Raw genomic sequence first — 18255 nt, forward strand, 5'->3', positions numbered from 1 at the left:
ATATCGCTTACAGTGCGCGGATATGTGTATCGCGTTACATATTTTTGCTGAGGAAGGGTCCAAGGTGCAATGCTTTTCGTGCTGCAAGGTGCTGAATCTAGACATACCTATGTACATTCGATGCGATAGCGATGCAATAATAAGATGTTAGTCTTGAATAAAGTTAAATTGGCAAGAGGAAAAGCAATTTTGTGAGTGAATAATTTTTTTATGACAATGCATTGTTTAAGAGGCTATGTTGTTTGTTTAGAAAAAAGATTTTATTGAACAAATATATCTATTCTCGTTGTTAATTTATTTTAATTGACTGAATTGGCAACACAAATTGATGTTTTCCATGAATCATTTACTATAATAAACAGCAATAGATCATCGTAAATTATATTTATCTATCGAAAAGTACTTTGTTTGAAATCCTGAGATCCGATGTGTTTTATATTATATTCATAATTCCTCTCGTATATAAATTACCATAAATATAAGATATGTACGTAGCTCAACACTCGTTTATATTTAACAATCTTTCGGTTTAATCAGAGTTTAAAGTTAATTGGTGCAGCTCGCTCACTTATTTATAGTCTGAAGATTTTTTGCAGTGGGTACGAATTATGGATCATAAATTACATTATACAGTCTGTTTCGGCTCCCAACATTATATACACTTCAACCCACTATATAATCGAAAAGCAATAATTATCTTACTTACAATGAAATGCATAATATGAAACTGGTTTAATTGTGAAGATTTATTTAAATAATTCGCGAATAGAGGAATATGGAAAGTGCAAAACTCGCACTTTGAATGATCATAATAAATCTTACGGGATTGCAAAATTATTTTTCGCTCCCGATTAGATTCATATTCAATAATTTTTAAACAAATAAAGATGTAGGAAAATATTTCTTTTTAATCAAATTATAATTTTCTAAAATAGAACAACCCCACAGAAATTAATTACTCTTAACTAAAGCCGCTCTCTTTCTCCGATTTAAATGTTAACATCCAATTTCCCGTGTCTACAACCGTGAAGAGAAAACGCGCCGCGCTCAGCATCCGTTCACCATAAGATTCGAACCGCGGATAAGCGCACAGAGCGTGTAATCACGCGTACGATTACGACGTTCACCGCCACCAGCGTCGCGGCTCCGTTTACGGGGTCGCGAGGAGAATCCGGAGTCGCGTGACGAATCTCGCGGCACCGTGTCATCGTCATCGCGATGCGTCACGAGGCGTGGAACACACCGGCAGACGTATACGCACCATTGGTATTTATTGTCGCAGACGGAAATAAAAATAATGCGAGAGTATGCGCGTATACGGCAGGCGTCTCGGCTGCTTGTGTGACATCAGCCCCTCAATCAATCCGTTTTGCATGATGATGCATGAAGCGCGTTCGGCGAATGTCGCGCGAGAATGTTCATCTGGGTGTGGACGCGACAAACGTTGCCCATATAAATCCTTTCGTCAACGCATCGTGAAATCTCGATTGTCTCAGCAATTTAACGATACATTCGGCTTGATTCAACGTTTGATGCCTAGACAGTTGTTTCGTAAAAAATAGAGATGTAAAATACATGAAAAAATTATTTACGATCTTTGAATTCATCTTATTAATGGAATATGGTGTAATAAATAATTATCACTCGCGTGTTAAAATACATAATCTGAATAATTGATTTTATTGCGACATTATAATCTTGTCATTAATTTGTTTGATTAGAAGAAAGCTGCTGTAGATTTTATAGCATTAGTGTTCCATATATTGTGTAGCATTAGTGTTGTATATATTTTTTCTTAGAAACATAGCATTGAAAAAATGAACGTGATCTTTTAAATGAGATCATTCTAAATTGATTTATGAGGCTCGTCTATGATCCTATGCAAATATCGCAATGCGAAAGTCACGTTTTATTTTCCTCCTCGCAATATTAGTTTGCAGAATCGCAATCGGATGATACATGTTTACATGTGAGAGCTTGAATAGATTTCAATTGATTAACTGAGATGACGTTATTAATTAATTCAAAAAATGATTCGAAAAATTAATTCGAAAAGTGACACAGCAAAGTCAAAGATATTCGTTACATTGTTTTAAATTTACAATAAGTAATATATTGTATGTATTAGAAAATCAGTAAAAAAAATATATATTTAATATGAACTCTCTTTCTCTGAGAAACTAATCAGTTGATATAAATTTATATAATTGCATTATGAAACTATCAGATATGAAATAATCTTATAGATATTACACGATTATTTTATATAATTAAATTATCGCATTATCTATCACGTTAGATACGTAATTAGATTATTACATTAATTTAATAAATTATTACTAGAATTATATTATAATATTAATTATATTATTAATTATAATTATATATATACATTTGTGATTTTACTATATTATATTACTATAATTTATTATATTACTATAACTATATATACATATATGATTTTACTATCTATTAAATAAATATAATCAATTTTATCACTACGAAGTATCGCGGTATCACATTTTTATTTTACTTTTGCACAATTATCTTACCAACTTTACCGCTTTATATAACTTATTCTTCTCTGCTAAAAATGATTGAATTTGATCAATAAATCTTGCTGTATGACCTCGTATTTAAATACGATCGATAAATTTTCCTGTGAGCAAACCACTTTGGTACCTTACTGCTTATAATCAAAAACGTGTCGAGAAAATAAATTCGCAGAAACCGTACGTCAAGTGATGATTACCGAGAGCGAAACTTATAACATTATATGCATCCATGTGCACAGAATATATCAAAAGTCATGCATTTTTTTTTATTATGCATATTCGACAATCTGAGACAAATTTATTTTTAAATGAAAATATATTGATTAAGTGTGTCTATTAATGAGCAAAATTAGTATTATTTTTGTATATTTGTGTTTGTACATTTTTATATTTTCGCACATGTATAAATTTATCTCTATATATCTCTCTCTTTTTACATATAAAATTTAAGTATGGCAGTTAATCCCAATAACCTTGGTAACACGAGCAAGCGAAATTGTAAACAAAGATAATGCTAAAGCTCTCAGTGATATATGGTCGTTGGAATATACAGGTATTATTACCGATTGTTACGCCTATCGTAACAATATAACTACAGCCTTGTCTCTTTACGATATATCGCGACGGGTTTTACGGAGAATTGTTCGAAGGAAGACGAACGAATACAAAGATTCCATGCAAATCCGGTAGGCGCAAAAAACTTGGGATATCATGAACGTAACTCGCGAAGCTGGGAATATAACATATCGGCGATAAAGCGGGCTCCAACCGATTTTCTCGCGCGTTTCGATGGTGAATCTCAGAATTAAGAAGTATCGGAAGGTAGTATCGGAATATCATTATGTCTATCGAAGGTCCCATCACCGTTTTGTCGTCTCATATAAAATTTTAGTATACATATTTCGTTTATATTTGACAGATTGACAAGTATTTTCATCGTCACGATGCGTTATTCTGTCGGAGAATCGTGTCTGTCTAGAATTTTCATAATAAGAAAAGCAAAAAGGGTATTTCTAACACTTTTTTATAAGTTATATTGAAATTTTTCTTTTTTATTATACAGAATATTGCGAATACTTTACATTTTTCGGTATAAATTGTCAATTTATGAAAACAAATCATGTAGCTAATTTTAATCAACATTTTGCTCGAAAATTTTTAATATTAATAAATATACGTAGATATCTAAAAAGTGTTAATCAAACTTTATTTATATTTTACACGAAATCTCTCGTAATCTAGACCTCGATATTTATTTTTACTAGGACGATACAACGCATCAATGAGACATTTTTGGCCGCGTAAAGTGTTCCTAGATCGCGTTCAACTTTGATTACTGTTTTGCATCTATGTTTAGATCACGTTCAGCTGACGACGATAAACTAGGTCGGATTAACGCGCTTCCTTGAGTGAGTTTTCCATCCTTTACTAAAGAAGACTCTCTATGTCATCTTTTCTTATATACTTGATAAATATCGGATTCGGAGCAGCATGATAATATTGCAACTCATACTCTAATGGAAAACTTTCGCAGCAATATGTAATATTCGATACGTAACGTTATATTGAAATATAAATGGTATATGTTATTGTTTACCAATCAATCTGTAATTTAATTATTGCACGCCGCAATCTCCGATTGCTCGCAACATAAATGTAAATGCAATTAGTTGGTAGCTATTTTCACTGACATTTATGCGATCGGACACTGAAAATAACATCTATGATGATTTGAAAATGCGAGATAGAAAATCGATTGATTGTCAAACACTACACGTGATTGACATGGCATTTAGATCAAATAATAATAGTCAATGTCAATTTTATCATAATAGCTGTCAGAGAAAATATTGCATCTTTCAATTTCTTCTCCCTTTGAGATTTCGAGAGAGGTGAATTTTACAATCTCAAGTTGCCAAGCGTCAGGCGTCTCTCATCGCATATACGACAAGTAACGACTTGCCTGAATAATATGAATACCTGTAACCGGATTTCGCGGATAAACGGATTTTCCGCACACATAGCGGTTTATTGCGTCGCGTTGCACGCATTTTATCTCACGGTGATTAAATTATGTTGCGTCACCTTGATATCGACGTATTAGATGTGCGTTGGAATGCACTTATCGAAACTTTACGCGCAGGAAAGCAATTCCGCGATGAAAATACGATCATTTTAGCGCCCGATAGATACCTGGCACCTCATAAATAATGCATACGAATTTTTTGCTGTTATCAGATGTGGCGATTACTTTTATGGACGCACTTCCTCCTGCTGACCGTGCTAATAGCACCAGTGCAGAGAGTTGCAGCATGCAGCTGTATGCAGGCCCATCCCCAAACCAAATTTTGTGAATCGGATTTCGGTATGATAATCATTTTATACTCAATAACATCTTTTTTTAATATCGTGAATATTATATAAAATATCAAACATGTCAATTATGATCTTATTATCTTATTTTATGTAAGATTTATTATCTGTAACTAACATATTAATATTTTAATATCTTTCGATAACATTTTGATGAAAAGATTTTGAATATAAAATAAAAATACACAAGTACTTTGCGCAATAAAAATATATCATTATCTCTAATGTATCAATCACTTCGTGTAAAATATGGACTTGTTGCACACGAAATAACAGCAAAGTATACTTTGCGGTTTTCGTAAAAATCACGATTAACGACATTCTTTTATCACAGTCGCCGTAATAAAGGTGAAGAAAGTGCTCCCCGTGAACGAATACGAGATCGCTTACAAGGTCAAGATAAACAGGGTCTTCAAGGTGTGTATTTTGTGCCGGTAAAACGTCACGCGCTCAAAGAGACATCGTCACGTTCATCGCGAAATGTAAACTAGTAGTTTAATCGTCTCTTCTTCTTTCCCGCCCGCAGTCCAACTCAAAGGCCGACATAGCTCTGATGCAAAATCTTTTACGGACTCCGTCCTCGTCCTCGATGTGCGGCGTCACGTTGCAAGTCGGCGAAACGTACGTTCTTAACGGAAGAATCGTCTCGGGACAAGCACTCATTTCGTCCTGCGGGCTCTCGATAAGGTGGGCCGATACCACCAGTAGACAACGCAAAGGATTACGACAACTCTATCAGCAGGGATGCGTGTGCGACGTAAGTTGGATTATTTTATCCGTGAGATTTCAAATTTATTATCTCATACATTCATTTTTTAACATTGAAAAAATCCCATATATGCTTAATAATTTTTTGAAGAATATAATATGATATTCAGTCAAGTTAAAGTGAAAAACTTTAAAATTTTTTGAATTTTGCTAAAGATGACGCTTTATATAATCTCTCGCAATTTGCTCGTTCTTTTATATCATTGGAGTATTTTTCATGATTATAATCAAATTCGCTTACTACAATATTTTTTCAATAAATAAAATAATTAAATTAGAGAGAAGAGACTCGTAAATCAAGTGTATACTGAATATTTGTTCCGATTAATTCCGTGAAACTCAAAATAAAAAATTAAGGCAATAAATTATTTACGCTATAAATCCCTGCCGATTTTATACATCCGGGAATGATTCTCAAAAATGGAGTGTCCTAAAAATAGCGGCTGCTGCACAAATGCGCTTTCGTTCGATTATAACCATGACTTCTGTGAGAGAATCGCGACTGAGAATACAAGCTGGCGAGAAGAAACGCGAAAAGAATGGCCTGGTTTTTGTATCGCAGATTCTGTATACACACTGGAGGCGCAAGGGAGCCGTGCTAGAGTCCAGTGGCGGAAAACGTTGCCTGTGGGAAAGCACACCAGGCCCCCAGGATTGCCAAGAAAAATACGGCGTGTGCATGGCAGCGTCCGGCAGCTGCTCCTGGATGCCCTCGGTCCCGTACAAAAATTGCATCAAGGAATATCAGCGTCAACGCGACCAACAAAGATCGCGGGAACCTTAATCGAGATGGTTCGCGTGTTTTCAGGCAGGAGTTAAATCTATCAATTTATCGTAAAACGGCGCAACGCGTGGCTGTTAATTAATTTAATTGAACACGCCGAAGATAATCGAGTCACTGAGAGACAAAACGACATAGTGCTAGCTTAATGGAAAATTCAACGATGTATTATCGCACGAGGCAAAATCCGTTCCTTGCTTTATTCCTGCTTTTTGTATTATTCGATACAAAACAATAATATGTATTTAATGATAAATTTCTTCTACTTGATATTCTCTTTCTTTTATATTATCTTAATATTTTCGAATAATATCGGATTTGTGTAAAAAAAAGATATTAGATTCTCCTCAAAATGACGAGATGGCTTAGTAAATTTGTAACATTTTACTTCTGAGCAATAATTATATATAACAATTATATCGATTATTAACAATAATATGTTAATCTTTACATATTAATTTTTATAGATTTTTCTTAGATTTTTGATGGACCTGTCATTTGTTAAATTATTTATGATTTAGCAAGAAAATCAGATAATTTTTATAGTTTTATCGACTCTCTTGAGATATTTACTATAACAGGCAGAGTAGTTGATTATTGATAGGTCTAACCGACGTTAATACAATCGATTTTTAATTACTCGATTATTATTAACGTGGGATAATTGTAGCGCTTAAGTATTTACTGGGTAGGTCGTTGATAGTCGATATGCGTTTTGTTACTGAAATATATATAGGCGGCCTACTTTCACGGTTATTGTGTCTTAGCAAGTTGTATATATTATATTGTTAATGTATATGTTGCCCCTTAAATTATTCAGCTATCGTTTTGTTGTACGTAGAATCTTAGATTAAAATTTCACTCGTATTTTACTACATTTCGTAATATTTTGTCTAGATTTAAATTAGATTGCGACACATTGCATATATATTTACACAGATTATTATTTACGATTGTCAGATAAAATCAAAAGTTTGGAATATTTGAATTCATAATTTTAGAAACTCATATTTTTATAATTTTAATACAATTAAATATAATTAATAATTATATTCTAATAAAAAGTTAAATATAATTTATAATTATATTTTAACGCATAATTTTATGTAGATTTGTTTTTTGTACGAGATTTTTTATTTGCATTATAGACAGATTATAGACAGACTAGTTTGATTTCAATCATTATATTGCACACAATATTTGTTAAATAAAAGTATTTTAAGTGGATTAACATTTAGAATAAAATCTGCGAAGAATATTAATGCAAAATTTTTATGTGAATTTTCGATCGAAAGAAGATCGAGAGACGGATTTTGTACCTATGTTTTAATTTAGCTTTTAAATGTAATAATTTTATATAAATGTTACATGTGACATATAGAATAAAAATAAACGAAAACAATTGTTTCCCCAGACATGCTCTGATTGTAATATTATCATTGTAAATGGTATTTTTCTGACAATGCATTCTGTGTTTGCCGGATAATATTTTTCTACGATGATTGTTTGCTTTTTGAAGGAAAAAGTAATGTGTTGAACAAATATTCATCAATCGATTTTACTCACCATTTCACGATGATGGGGATAATAACTCTGTTCGATCAGGGGGAAGTTGTCTTTACCCAAACGACGTTGTAAACCCAGCAGGTGTGCAAATACCCATGGTTTGTCCTATTTCGTAGAACACGTAGCAATTATCGAAAGATTTAATAAAGGGATAATAAAATAAATAGATAAATAGATAATAAAATAAATAGATAAATAGATAATAAAATCAATAAAAGCATTACGTGCGGAATTTTTGCTCATATCGAGAGCATATATTTAAATTTCATTTTTATTCTTTTCAAATAATAATATTTATATTTCAAACATACAACTTTTAAATTTTTCACGAAATTTTTATGCGAAATTAAAAGTAGATAAACTCTAATAATAATAAAAATAGAAACCTGGAATAGTTACCTGGAAATTGTAAATTGCTGTTAGATTATTAACGCTGGGTACACCGCCATACATCAGACCAAGAAGGAGATTTTTGTAATCTTCTCCAGCATCCCGCAGATTTTGTCGTATTAATACGAAATCAGGCTTGAAGGATCTAAACATCAATACGCATTTTCTCTACTCGATGATACTTTGAATAAAATTTATATTTCGATTGCGTATTTTTAGATTATTATTCATCATTTTATTTACAGAAGACATGTATGTCAACATTAATTTTATAAATATTCGAACCATGTTTAATTTGCTTCTCAATATTTGTTTATTTCGATATTAAAATGTAGATTGAATGTAAAATTATATTAAATTTTGGTCAAATCATGCAATGTCGTTTAATGTTGAGAAGTGTTGGAATGTAAAAACGCATTTTTCTGTTCCTCTGTATCTTACCGGATGACTTTGGTCCCGTTACGATAGACAGCCATGGACACAATGGTGCCTGCCTCGTTGGCTGTAAGGGACAGTTCGCGAAATTCCGCTTGCTCCACGCGAATCTCATAATCGCCGTGCAATCTACGACCCCGGAAATATTTGCTCCAGTCGGTGTTCTGGTCGTCGATCACCAGCAGAGTGAAGCATCGGTCTTTGGTATATGATGGGCCTCTGGTCGCGCCAGATACCGCCGCTCCCAAAATAGAAGCACCCTACACGTCATTTTAACTGTCAAACGCTGTAACACTCTGCTTTCATAACCGTGCAATGTAGTGACTAACTAAACGCGGAAGACATCTGGACTATAATTAAATACCGACATGAGCAAAATATCAGTATATTTTGAAGAGCAAAAATTTTGGATATTTGTTCCTGAGACAACGCGATTAAAAATTCGCAAAAGATCACGATATTTTTTATGCAATCAAAATTTATATTATATCTGCTTTTTGATCACAGTTATAACAATGTTGAGTGATGGAGCTATCATTTCTCGTTGCATTAGCCAATTTCTGTCGGGCAGAAGGCGTTAGATAATAAAAGCAGGGGCTAAAATTAACTTGCCTGGTCGCGAGCGGCGCCGGTTAAGCTCTGCACTCGCTGGAGCAAACTCTCCCGTGTCTTCGCCGGCGAGGACGGCGCGCTGGTGGTCCGCGAGCCAGGTCTCAGGTTAAGACTGAGGTCGCCGCCGATGGGCTGCGGCGGTCCCTGAGGTGGCGCGCCCGGGATGGGCGGCTGGGTTGGCGGCGGTATCGGGCCCGGTTGGGACTGCAGAGGTCGATCCGGCAGAGGTCGATCCGGCAGAGGTCGATCCGGCACCGCTTGATACGGCTGAGACGAATCTTGTCGGCCCACGGTGGCCATCCCAGGATCCGCGTTGGGCTCATCATCGAGTTCCGAGCTCAGGTCCCCTGACGAGAACCTGGAAGACAAGCTATGGTGGTCGTCGTGATAGCGACAATCGGTCGGCAAGGCCGCGCGTTCACGCCGTCGTGTTTGACTGCGCTAAATGCACATCGATCACAGCCACTTGATGCTGATGGGATGAGGAATATGGAGATGACGTCGACGATGAGACTGGCAGTCGCTAATCAGCTGGCCTTACATGCTTGTCTATTTCAGTTAAACAAACGATCCCGAAGCACGCAGTATAATGACACGTTCGTTGTTTTCATCTATAAAAGGATCCTTTTCCCCATGATAAGTGATTCGTTTCGCATGGAATAAAACGAGCACCGAGGCGCGAACGATGCAGGGTAACCACACGAAACCGCGTCGTTGCGCATTTACGTCATCATCGACTCACATTGCCAAGCGCCCGTGTGATTTCTCGTCGTAAATAAAAGCGGGAGAGATGAAAAACACGATATCGCTGATGGGGCGAGGGATAGCGGCTTTATACTAACGTTGCCGGGTGTAACATTAGCAATATTAGCGCGATGACTTGATATCGTAGCGTGCGTCCAGGCTGCTGTATTCGGGGCAATGCTGGAAGTGCTATTTTTAACGAGCCACATGCACACATTCAAACTGGTCGAAAACACGAAGGGTTTGGAATTATTAGTAACAATATTAAGACATTTGTGTGTTTAAATGATAAATTCTTTGGCGTTTTACTTTCAAAAAAGACCTCTGTCTTAAAAATGGTAAAATAATTTTTTCTAATGTGTAAAAAATCTCCCTTACTCTTTTCTTTAAATTCGATCAACAACGCTTGGCAAAAATGTTGCGGAATGTTTAGAGAATTGATATTTCGATAATTTATATTTATAATTTTAATTAAATTTTTTTTTAATATTTACACTGAATAGAAATAATCCTTGGAAAGAAAATAAAGATGAGGCAGAAAATAGCACAAGATTATTTCTAAAAAATACACCTTATAAAATAGATGTAATTTCAAGAGAAACATAGAGATTAGTTTCAATTAAAGCAACAGAAATTGAATTTACTTAAAATGGCAATGTTGTTCTCGAATTCTATTTTAAACTTTCGCATTTCACTTTATATTATCGCTTTGCACTCAATGAGTTGGAAACCCTCGTGTCGCGTTTCAGTGACTGTCCCAATTTTCAACACCATAACTTTGACTTTGTATTGCGCTTGTTTAAAGGCAACTCAGCTAAACGCTTGTATTCGATTAATTGGACAGAGAAATCTATTTTCCCGTCACGAACGCATTATGAGAACCCATGGAATATTGAGATGCCGCGCGTTTTCACATCCATTCATTATCATATGAATGCGCGTATAACTCGATATAAGAGCTGATAAAAAGATTCAGCCCGTTTCATATATGTGATACATGAGCTTTCATCAAATACGCCTTTCAATAACATACTCGTATTCATATTCTTGAGCGAGATACAGCAGTTTACAATAAAAATGTTTTCATATCAGATTTTAATTACAAGAATTCCTGCGCTTTATCCGATAATAGTCTACGAATAACCGTAATTACATTAAAAGCGCGTTTACATGAAGATACAGACAATATTGAAATAAAAGTATAAAACGCTCTATTTTCATATTTATAAATTATCTCTTATATTTATACATATAATATAATAATGAAGATTGAATTAGAACAAATTATTTCATCCGCAAGCCTCTTTTGCAGATTGTACAATGTTCTCAAATTGATTATCTAAGCAATTAAGAAATTTTTCGTACTGAAATATCGGTGATAACTTACATAATATAATCGTACAATTTCGAATCGCAGATTCAAGCTGACACTTTTTAATTGTATGTGTCAATAAAATTACATGGGATGATTTCTCAACCATTCGGATACGTCAAAGAATATTAAATTAAAAACTCATGACATTTTTCGGCTCGAATTTAAATGTCAGTCCGAATCCGACCCGCGGGCGGTACTTTTGAGCGACTCACCTCCGTTTCAGGTAGTTGACATTGGTGGTGAAGGACTGACGAAAACTGGAGAATGAAATGTTGCCGGGTGATGGAGCTGTACCACAGTACTTGGCGCAACCGCCGCGGCCGGTAATCTTGATGGTTACAGCGGGCTTGTCGCTGCGATGAAACGGCTCGCGATTTCGTCGCTTGAACCGTTAGTCGCGATCCGTAGGATAAGTCGCTCCGGTTCTTTCTGTCGTCACGACGGTCTCGTGCTGATAGGATGATATGATGTCGCGAAATAGGTCGTTTGTTTGTAGGTCAATGGATCGTGTCGATGGATCCCTAGATCGATCGATGGGCGACTTTCTGTTCTTGATGCCTCGTGGGATAAACTTCAACGTAAGGTAATCCGAAAGGAAAGGATGAAATAAGAGGAGGTGAGGAAGGAGAAAATAAACAATCCAAGTTGAAATCTGTAACAGGTAAAAGAAAGAATACGATTCAATTTGCCAGCTGACCTTTTTCAAACTGCAATTGCAGAACTTTTTATATTTTAGATCAAACAAGACTATGAAAAAATGTACAGATATTTATATTACTTGGATACATTGTATAAATTAAAATATATGATTTTATTTTTCATAAAATATAAAATATTTACAGAAAATGCTTTATTATTTATATTAACTTTACGATATTTGAACACGAGGAATAAATATACATAATTGTATACAAAATTCTGCATTATTTCATAATTCAAAAGCTGTAAAATTAATAAAACTGTTTCTCTATAGAGATATTTTATTATTCAATGCATATCGATTATTTTTTGCGCCCGAATTTGATTTATTTGATTTATTCGAATATTGAATTCCACATAACCGAGTATTCAAGTATAAGAATACGCGTCTTGCGTTCAGATTCTTTACAGCTCTAATATGAAGAGCTTTTCCTTTCGGTTCGAGTAGTTTAAGTGAAACGACACATTCGTGTCGCGAACAACGTACTTTTATTGCAAGAGACATCTCTTCGTAATTGGGTTCTGTAGTGTATCGTGAATGGTAAAGTAATATCATAAAACTGACTCGTGTTTCTCTTATTATTTTTTACCTCATGCTTCGTGCAGACTCGCGAGTATTATTACAGTAATAAAAAATATGTCAAAAAAACTAGATAAGAATTTAATTCCTTAATGAATAATTCAGATTAAATAATCGCGCAGAAATATGCAAGAAACTTCAATAAAAATTTATGAGATTGATATAAAAATGGAAAGACAACTCTCGAGCTTTATATTCAAGTACGTAATTTAAATAACGATTATTTATAAATTTATAAAAAAATTTTTATGATTATATATTTAAAATAGCTAAAAAAATTTTTTTATGACTATTATTTTTTTATCTTATATATACATTCCTCTCTCTTCCTCCCTTAGTCTCTTTTTATTTTTCTCTCTTCTAAACTTTGTTGGCAATAAAGAGCGTTTCAAAATCACGTATTGTGCATTAAGGGCGAAAAACTATGGATGTAACCGGTGTGACCAACGATTCGTAACATAACGCTCGTGAAAATCGATACTCGCGGTGCGCGATTTTACTATGGAATTTCTGAAATGCTTCACGACATCGTGCGAGTGAACCGGCATTTACGTATTCTTGAAACATATGCGCCGCACGAGAATATTACTTCTATGGCTCGCCCGTCGATCGTATCATACCGAGTACAACGTACCTTCCTTGAAGAGCTCGCGGGATAATTCTATGCTGGCGCGATGGGAAAAGAAGCGTCGAGGAAGCAATGATATGTTTGGACCGTTCATATTTGTTTCTTGCAGGATTCTTCGATAATAGCGACGTCCATGGTTCGCGGAATTGGTGAACTTTGCGTGTAGTAATCTCTAGCATTCAACTTTCTGGAGATATCGCTCGCAGAGGAAATCCTCGCGATTTCGTTTAATGATTTGAGCAAAGGCGAGAGCGACAGGGTATTTTCAAGATAAATATTGCACGTCAATCCCCAAAAATGATTGCTTTTTGCTTTTTAAACATTTATCATTTTGTAATAAAATTGAAAACAATTGTATTATTTTAAGCATCAAGCACGTGGACGTATAATTCAGAATTTTGTAATTGATTTTAATTAAATTTATTTTAATTAGATTAAAACGAAAATAAAATATTCCGGAAAAAAGTATGCGAGAAATAATGAAAAATTATTGAAGAACGTTGAATGAATTTGAGGTATTTCATATTTTTCATTATAATGTGTTATTCATTTAAATCTTATGCTGCTGTGTAATATTACAGTGATTTCGGTTGCTTTACCTTCGAGTTATTTCAAGAGATTCAAATCACGCGAAGGTATAACAGGAAATTATAAGAGAATTGTATGTGTGAATTGAGAAATAAATTAATCTCTACTTGTACTTGTACATGATAATATTTCGCAAGTTTCTCAGTTTGGTGCGCAATATAAACCTTGTGAATAGTAGCTATCTATTAAATTCCCTATTGGTAAACGGGTTACACACAGCTATTATGTGTTGATGAGTTATGGTCATGTCAATGTAGTTCATCAAACATTTTACACGCACAATATTGCTAAACATTGAATGGCTGTAATAGGATCAGAGTTAGTGATAAATCAAGTTATTTAACAACAAAAAGACAGTGATAAATCAAGTTATTTAACAACAAAAGGGCAATAATAAATCAAATTATTTAATAACAAAATTCTGCAAAGTTAAATATATATGAAAAATAGAATAAAGAATTTAATATTTAATAAAATATGTTGTATGAATTAAACATTTTGAGTTAAGCTAAAAATGATCAAGTAAATTATTCATTCATATTTTATCTCAATAACGTTAAATAGGGATTGATGTAAAAAGTATCTCGACTCTCCAAGTTTTGGACAATGATTAAATATTACTTAATATTTGTAAGTAGGTCACAGCGTAATTTGCAGATAATACCGTCTTTAATGCAGTCTAAGCAGTTATACTGGTTACGCAAATAATTATACTTGAACTTCTCATTCTGACATTTACCTACCATCAAATTACAGATAATGTAAATATAAAATATAAAAATCAATACAGCTGGCTCACTAAAGTTTATCCTGATAAATGTATAATTTTAACGAGAAATTTATTGAGCGAATTCTCAATTCCTATTATTGCATTTTAAAGCAATATATTCCGATTTATAAACTATGTTACAAGAAATATTAATTAAAAGTTTGTAACACGTCAGTAATATTAATAGGAATGTAATTGAACATAATAAATGTAAATTGTTAAGATATTAATTATCTTGATATTCATGTGAAATTTAATGCAAATATTTCGCGCACCATTGTTATAAATTACGCATTCTCGTAATTTAAGTTGCAATGGAATATGAATATTGTGTACCGTCAGTAAATTTATGTAATTACGGAGATTATATCTCTCCTAAAAAATTACTGCGTTTTGCCTGTTTTAATCTCTCTATTTAAATCATTTTTAAACTGTTGTATGAAATATAATGAAATTTTTGTATAGCGTTTCTTGATGTATCTGTTACAGATTTACTTAAAATTAAAATGCGATAAACGTTACAAGAAATTGAGCAGTCATGCAGAAAGGAAATCAATGAATGCCAATATTAAAAATATCTCAGAAATAATGGATACTATCTGTGCATTATCGAATTTTTATTTAAGTACTTGGCAACAATGACTACTAAATAATATCGATCTTGTTGGGAAATGAATGAAAAAATTAAAGAGATAGATTCTTTTATTAATTGAGCTATTATTATTATTATTAACTTTCTGAGCCGCACTTTTATTTTTCATAGAGAAAAACAGTTTTGAGAAAGACAAGTTGTTGCATACGAGATTAATGATTGAATCTATCACTGTCAATTAACTTTAATCTTACATTAGCTCAAGTAATTCCTCGCCTTTTTTAATTAAAACTAGAAAATATATTTCTATCTCTATCGCGATTTTAAGTATTGTTACCTTAGAGAATTATTACAATAATAAATTTATATAAGTAATGTCGATAAAACTAATCATAAAAGAATATATTATTCAGTACATAAAGGACGGCGTTGTCGCACACAAAAGAATATTTCCTGGCGTTTACATTGATTGTCAAGATCCCTCTCAACAATCATGATTGGAATTTTCAAAGAGCGGCTTTTATCAATGTCGTGACAAAAGAAAAGATGAGAGATGACGCGTTGGTCATCTCGAATATAAAAATATTATTTGATCAAAAGAAAATCAATGCTGCTTCGTGAAATACACACACCGTCACACGTACGCTATTTCCTCTTTTCATCTCTAAAATTTATACATAAAAAAAGAGAGTGTCATATATTCTACTTTTCAATTATCGTTTCATTTTTCGCTTTCGGCTATCCCGACTATTTATGACTGAACATCGATTGTACCCCGTCCAACCAAGACCGGAATCTTGCGCAATGGACGTAAATCCATAGACTGCACTTGCGTACGAAAATATACTCCCTCATTCAACTAGATAACGATCCCGTTTATCAATAAAACGTCCGTCGTTTACCTCGCTTCGCCATCAATACGAACGACAGTATCTTACCTCGGTGATCTCGTTCGCAAAGAAGCTAAAATTTCAGCTTCCGCCCGATAAGCAGCCGCCGAACACTCAGATTCGCGCAGATTCAACGATTACAAATTCGCGACGTTGTGCCAACGACGTTATCCGCGCGGCTTATCGATGACACTATCGAGCGACTATCGAGAGCTGCGGCGAAACTACCCCGAGAGAGGCATCGAAACTACCCCTGCTCGACGAAGACTAATCGTCACGTGAAGGTGATGCGCGCCACCAGCCTGTCACTTGGCGTACTCGGCGAGGCCGAACCGGTGAGGTGATTCTAAGGAAGCAAGTTGAAGACGCAAGTTTGAAGAGGTATCGTCGTTTCCTCGACGGCGACGCGATCGACGGGGTTTTTCGCGGAGTTAGAAACTTAAGAGAAAACGTGTGCGTCTCAGTCAAACTGCGGGCACTCTTACCTGTGTCGCGTGCGTGTACTACCCACTATATTGCCGATGAAGCAGTGAGGCTCGGCGGAGAATCGCGAGGGTGTCGCCCGGAGGGTCACCCTGGTCGATACGTCGACGCCTGCGCAACCCCTTATCATCCACCGACCCCCTGCGCTCTTCCGGCGTTCATAGAACTCGCTCGCGCACCCCCATCGTGACGCGTACGTCTTCGAATGACGAGGATAGAGAACGGGCGATGGGGGGAGATGAAACAAAAAATAAGAAAGCGGCTCTCGCCTGCCTGTTGGTATTTGTAGAAGATTGTTCGGTGCATGTCAAACACGGTCCGCCTACTTGCCGACAGGGGATGGACTTTGTTCTTACTTTCGCAACCCTTTTTTCGCGACAAATGCGACGTCTTCGCTCTTTAAGAGCGTCGTCAGCCCCATAAAGAGGGGAGAGAAATCGACTTCGTGGCGAGGATTATCTTTCGAAACGGACCAATCGATGACGTGAACCAATGCTTCTTCTTTTCGGGGGAGGAGCACATTTATTTAAAAAATCTGGGTGAGCGTAGGACGCCTGGTTGTTATTAGAAACGCGAAGTCCGACGTCTCTTATGATATTCCATTCACACGCCGTTACGTGAAGTCGAGCAATTTAGCAACAGTAAACTCCGAAGTATTGACGTACTTGTCGAAGTTCTCGTTGGAAAGTTTCGTCTTTGAAAAATCGATACAAGGGGAAAGCTAGACTTGTTAAAAAGGAAAATGTCTTTTAAAGATATATAACTTATTTCTGTCAGACGAAGTAAAAGTTTAGAAGAAATCTCTTGCGAATATCCTTTAGTTGTACATCAGATAGCCATGTTTTACAGATTATTCATCAGATTATTACATAGTCGACGTTGTCTTAAATATAAGATTGCACTTGTATCCTTATGAAAAGATCCATCAATAATGCAAAGGATTATATTCGGCGGTAAAGAAAGGATGTCAAGGCGAATGGATATCAAGAATATAACATTTTTATAAATATCTTATAAGCTCTCCATACAGATAAAAACGAGAAAGTTTTACATAGCGTGCTCGCATTTTTCGCATTCAAAGAACCGTCTGTTCATTTCTGAAGGAAACTTCAATCAATACGCAATGTATTTCTTCTCGTGTTCCTCTACAAATTCATCAAATGTAGATGAAAGGACAGGAAAAAGTACTGACAGATTCCTTTATCTCGCGTTGCAATTAATTCGTTTATAATAAAAAAGAAGATATTATTACAGATATAAAATAATATTAGAAAATCGCGTTTTATTCTTTAATTTAGGTCAGCACTGAACATAATCTACTCGATGACCAAATACTTGCATACGTGATAACATATTAAGGAGATATTAAAAGAAATTAATTAAAATTTTTAATTGAATTAAATTAAAATATCTTAAGGAAAAAATAA

General features: G+C 34.8%; 2 protein-coding genes across 8 annotated transcripts in view; one reads left to right on the forward strand and one right to left on the reverse strand.

Moving 5' to 3' along the window:
• Timp (Tissue inhibitor of metalloproteases) overlaps positions 1 to 7892 on the forward strand; it is a 79585-nt gene extending 71693 nt beyond the window's left edge. For 3 of the 4 annotated variants that reach the window (XM_083105590.1, XM_083105591.1, XM_083105592.1), the window contains exons 2-5: positions 4794 to 4920; positions 5263 to 5345; positions 5455 to 5685; positions 6259 to 7892. In XM_083105590.1, the coding sequence (XP_082961716.1) occupies positions 4794 to 4920; positions 5263 to 5345; positions 5455 to 5685; positions 6259 to 6480 (663 nt within the window). In that variant the 3' untranslated portion in view covers positions 6481 to 7892. Of the gene's footprint in view, positions 1 to 3219; positions 3242 to 4793; positions 4921 to 5262; positions 5346 to 5454; positions 5686 to 6258 lie in introns of those variants that run through there. The other variant, XM_083105593.1, reaches the window with a different exon arrangement.
• Syn (synapsin) overlaps positions 1 to 16944 on the reverse strand; it is a 50508-nt gene extending 33564 nt beyond the window's left edge. Inside the window, exons 1-6 of one of the 4 annotated variants that reach the window (XM_083105583.1) lie at positions 16831 to 16944; positions 11812 to 12251; positions 9481 to 9838; positions 8875 to 9128; positions 8443 to 8578; positions 8044 to 8148 (exon numbers count right to left, since the gene is read on the reverse strand). In XM_083105583.1, coding sequence (XP_082961709.1) covers positions 8044 to 8148; positions 8443 to 8578; positions 8875 to 9128; positions 9481 to 9780 — 795 coding nt within the window. In that variant the 5' untranslated portion in view covers positions 9781 to 9838; positions 11812 to 12251; positions 16831 to 16944. Of the gene's footprint in view, positions 1 to 8043; positions 8149 to 8442; positions 8579 to 8874; positions 9129 to 9480; positions 9851 to 11811; positions 12252 to 13512; positions 13623 to 16393; positions 16684 to 16830 lie in introns of those variants that run through there. The other 3 variants (XM_083105587.1, XM_083105584.1, XM_083105586.1) reach the window with 3 other exon arrangements.
• Between the last annotated feature and the right edge of the window lie 1311 nt (positions 16945 to 18255).

The sequence above is a fragment of the Camponotus vicinus genome, unplaced genomic scaffold (assembly GCF_025532165.1).
Source record: "Camponotus vicinus isolate PSW18456_S1 unplaced genomic scaffold, iyCamVici1.0 SCAF_7, whole genome shotgun sequence".
NCBI lineage: Eukaryota > Metazoa > Arthropoda > Insecta > Hymenoptera > Formicidae > Camponotus > Camponotus vicinus.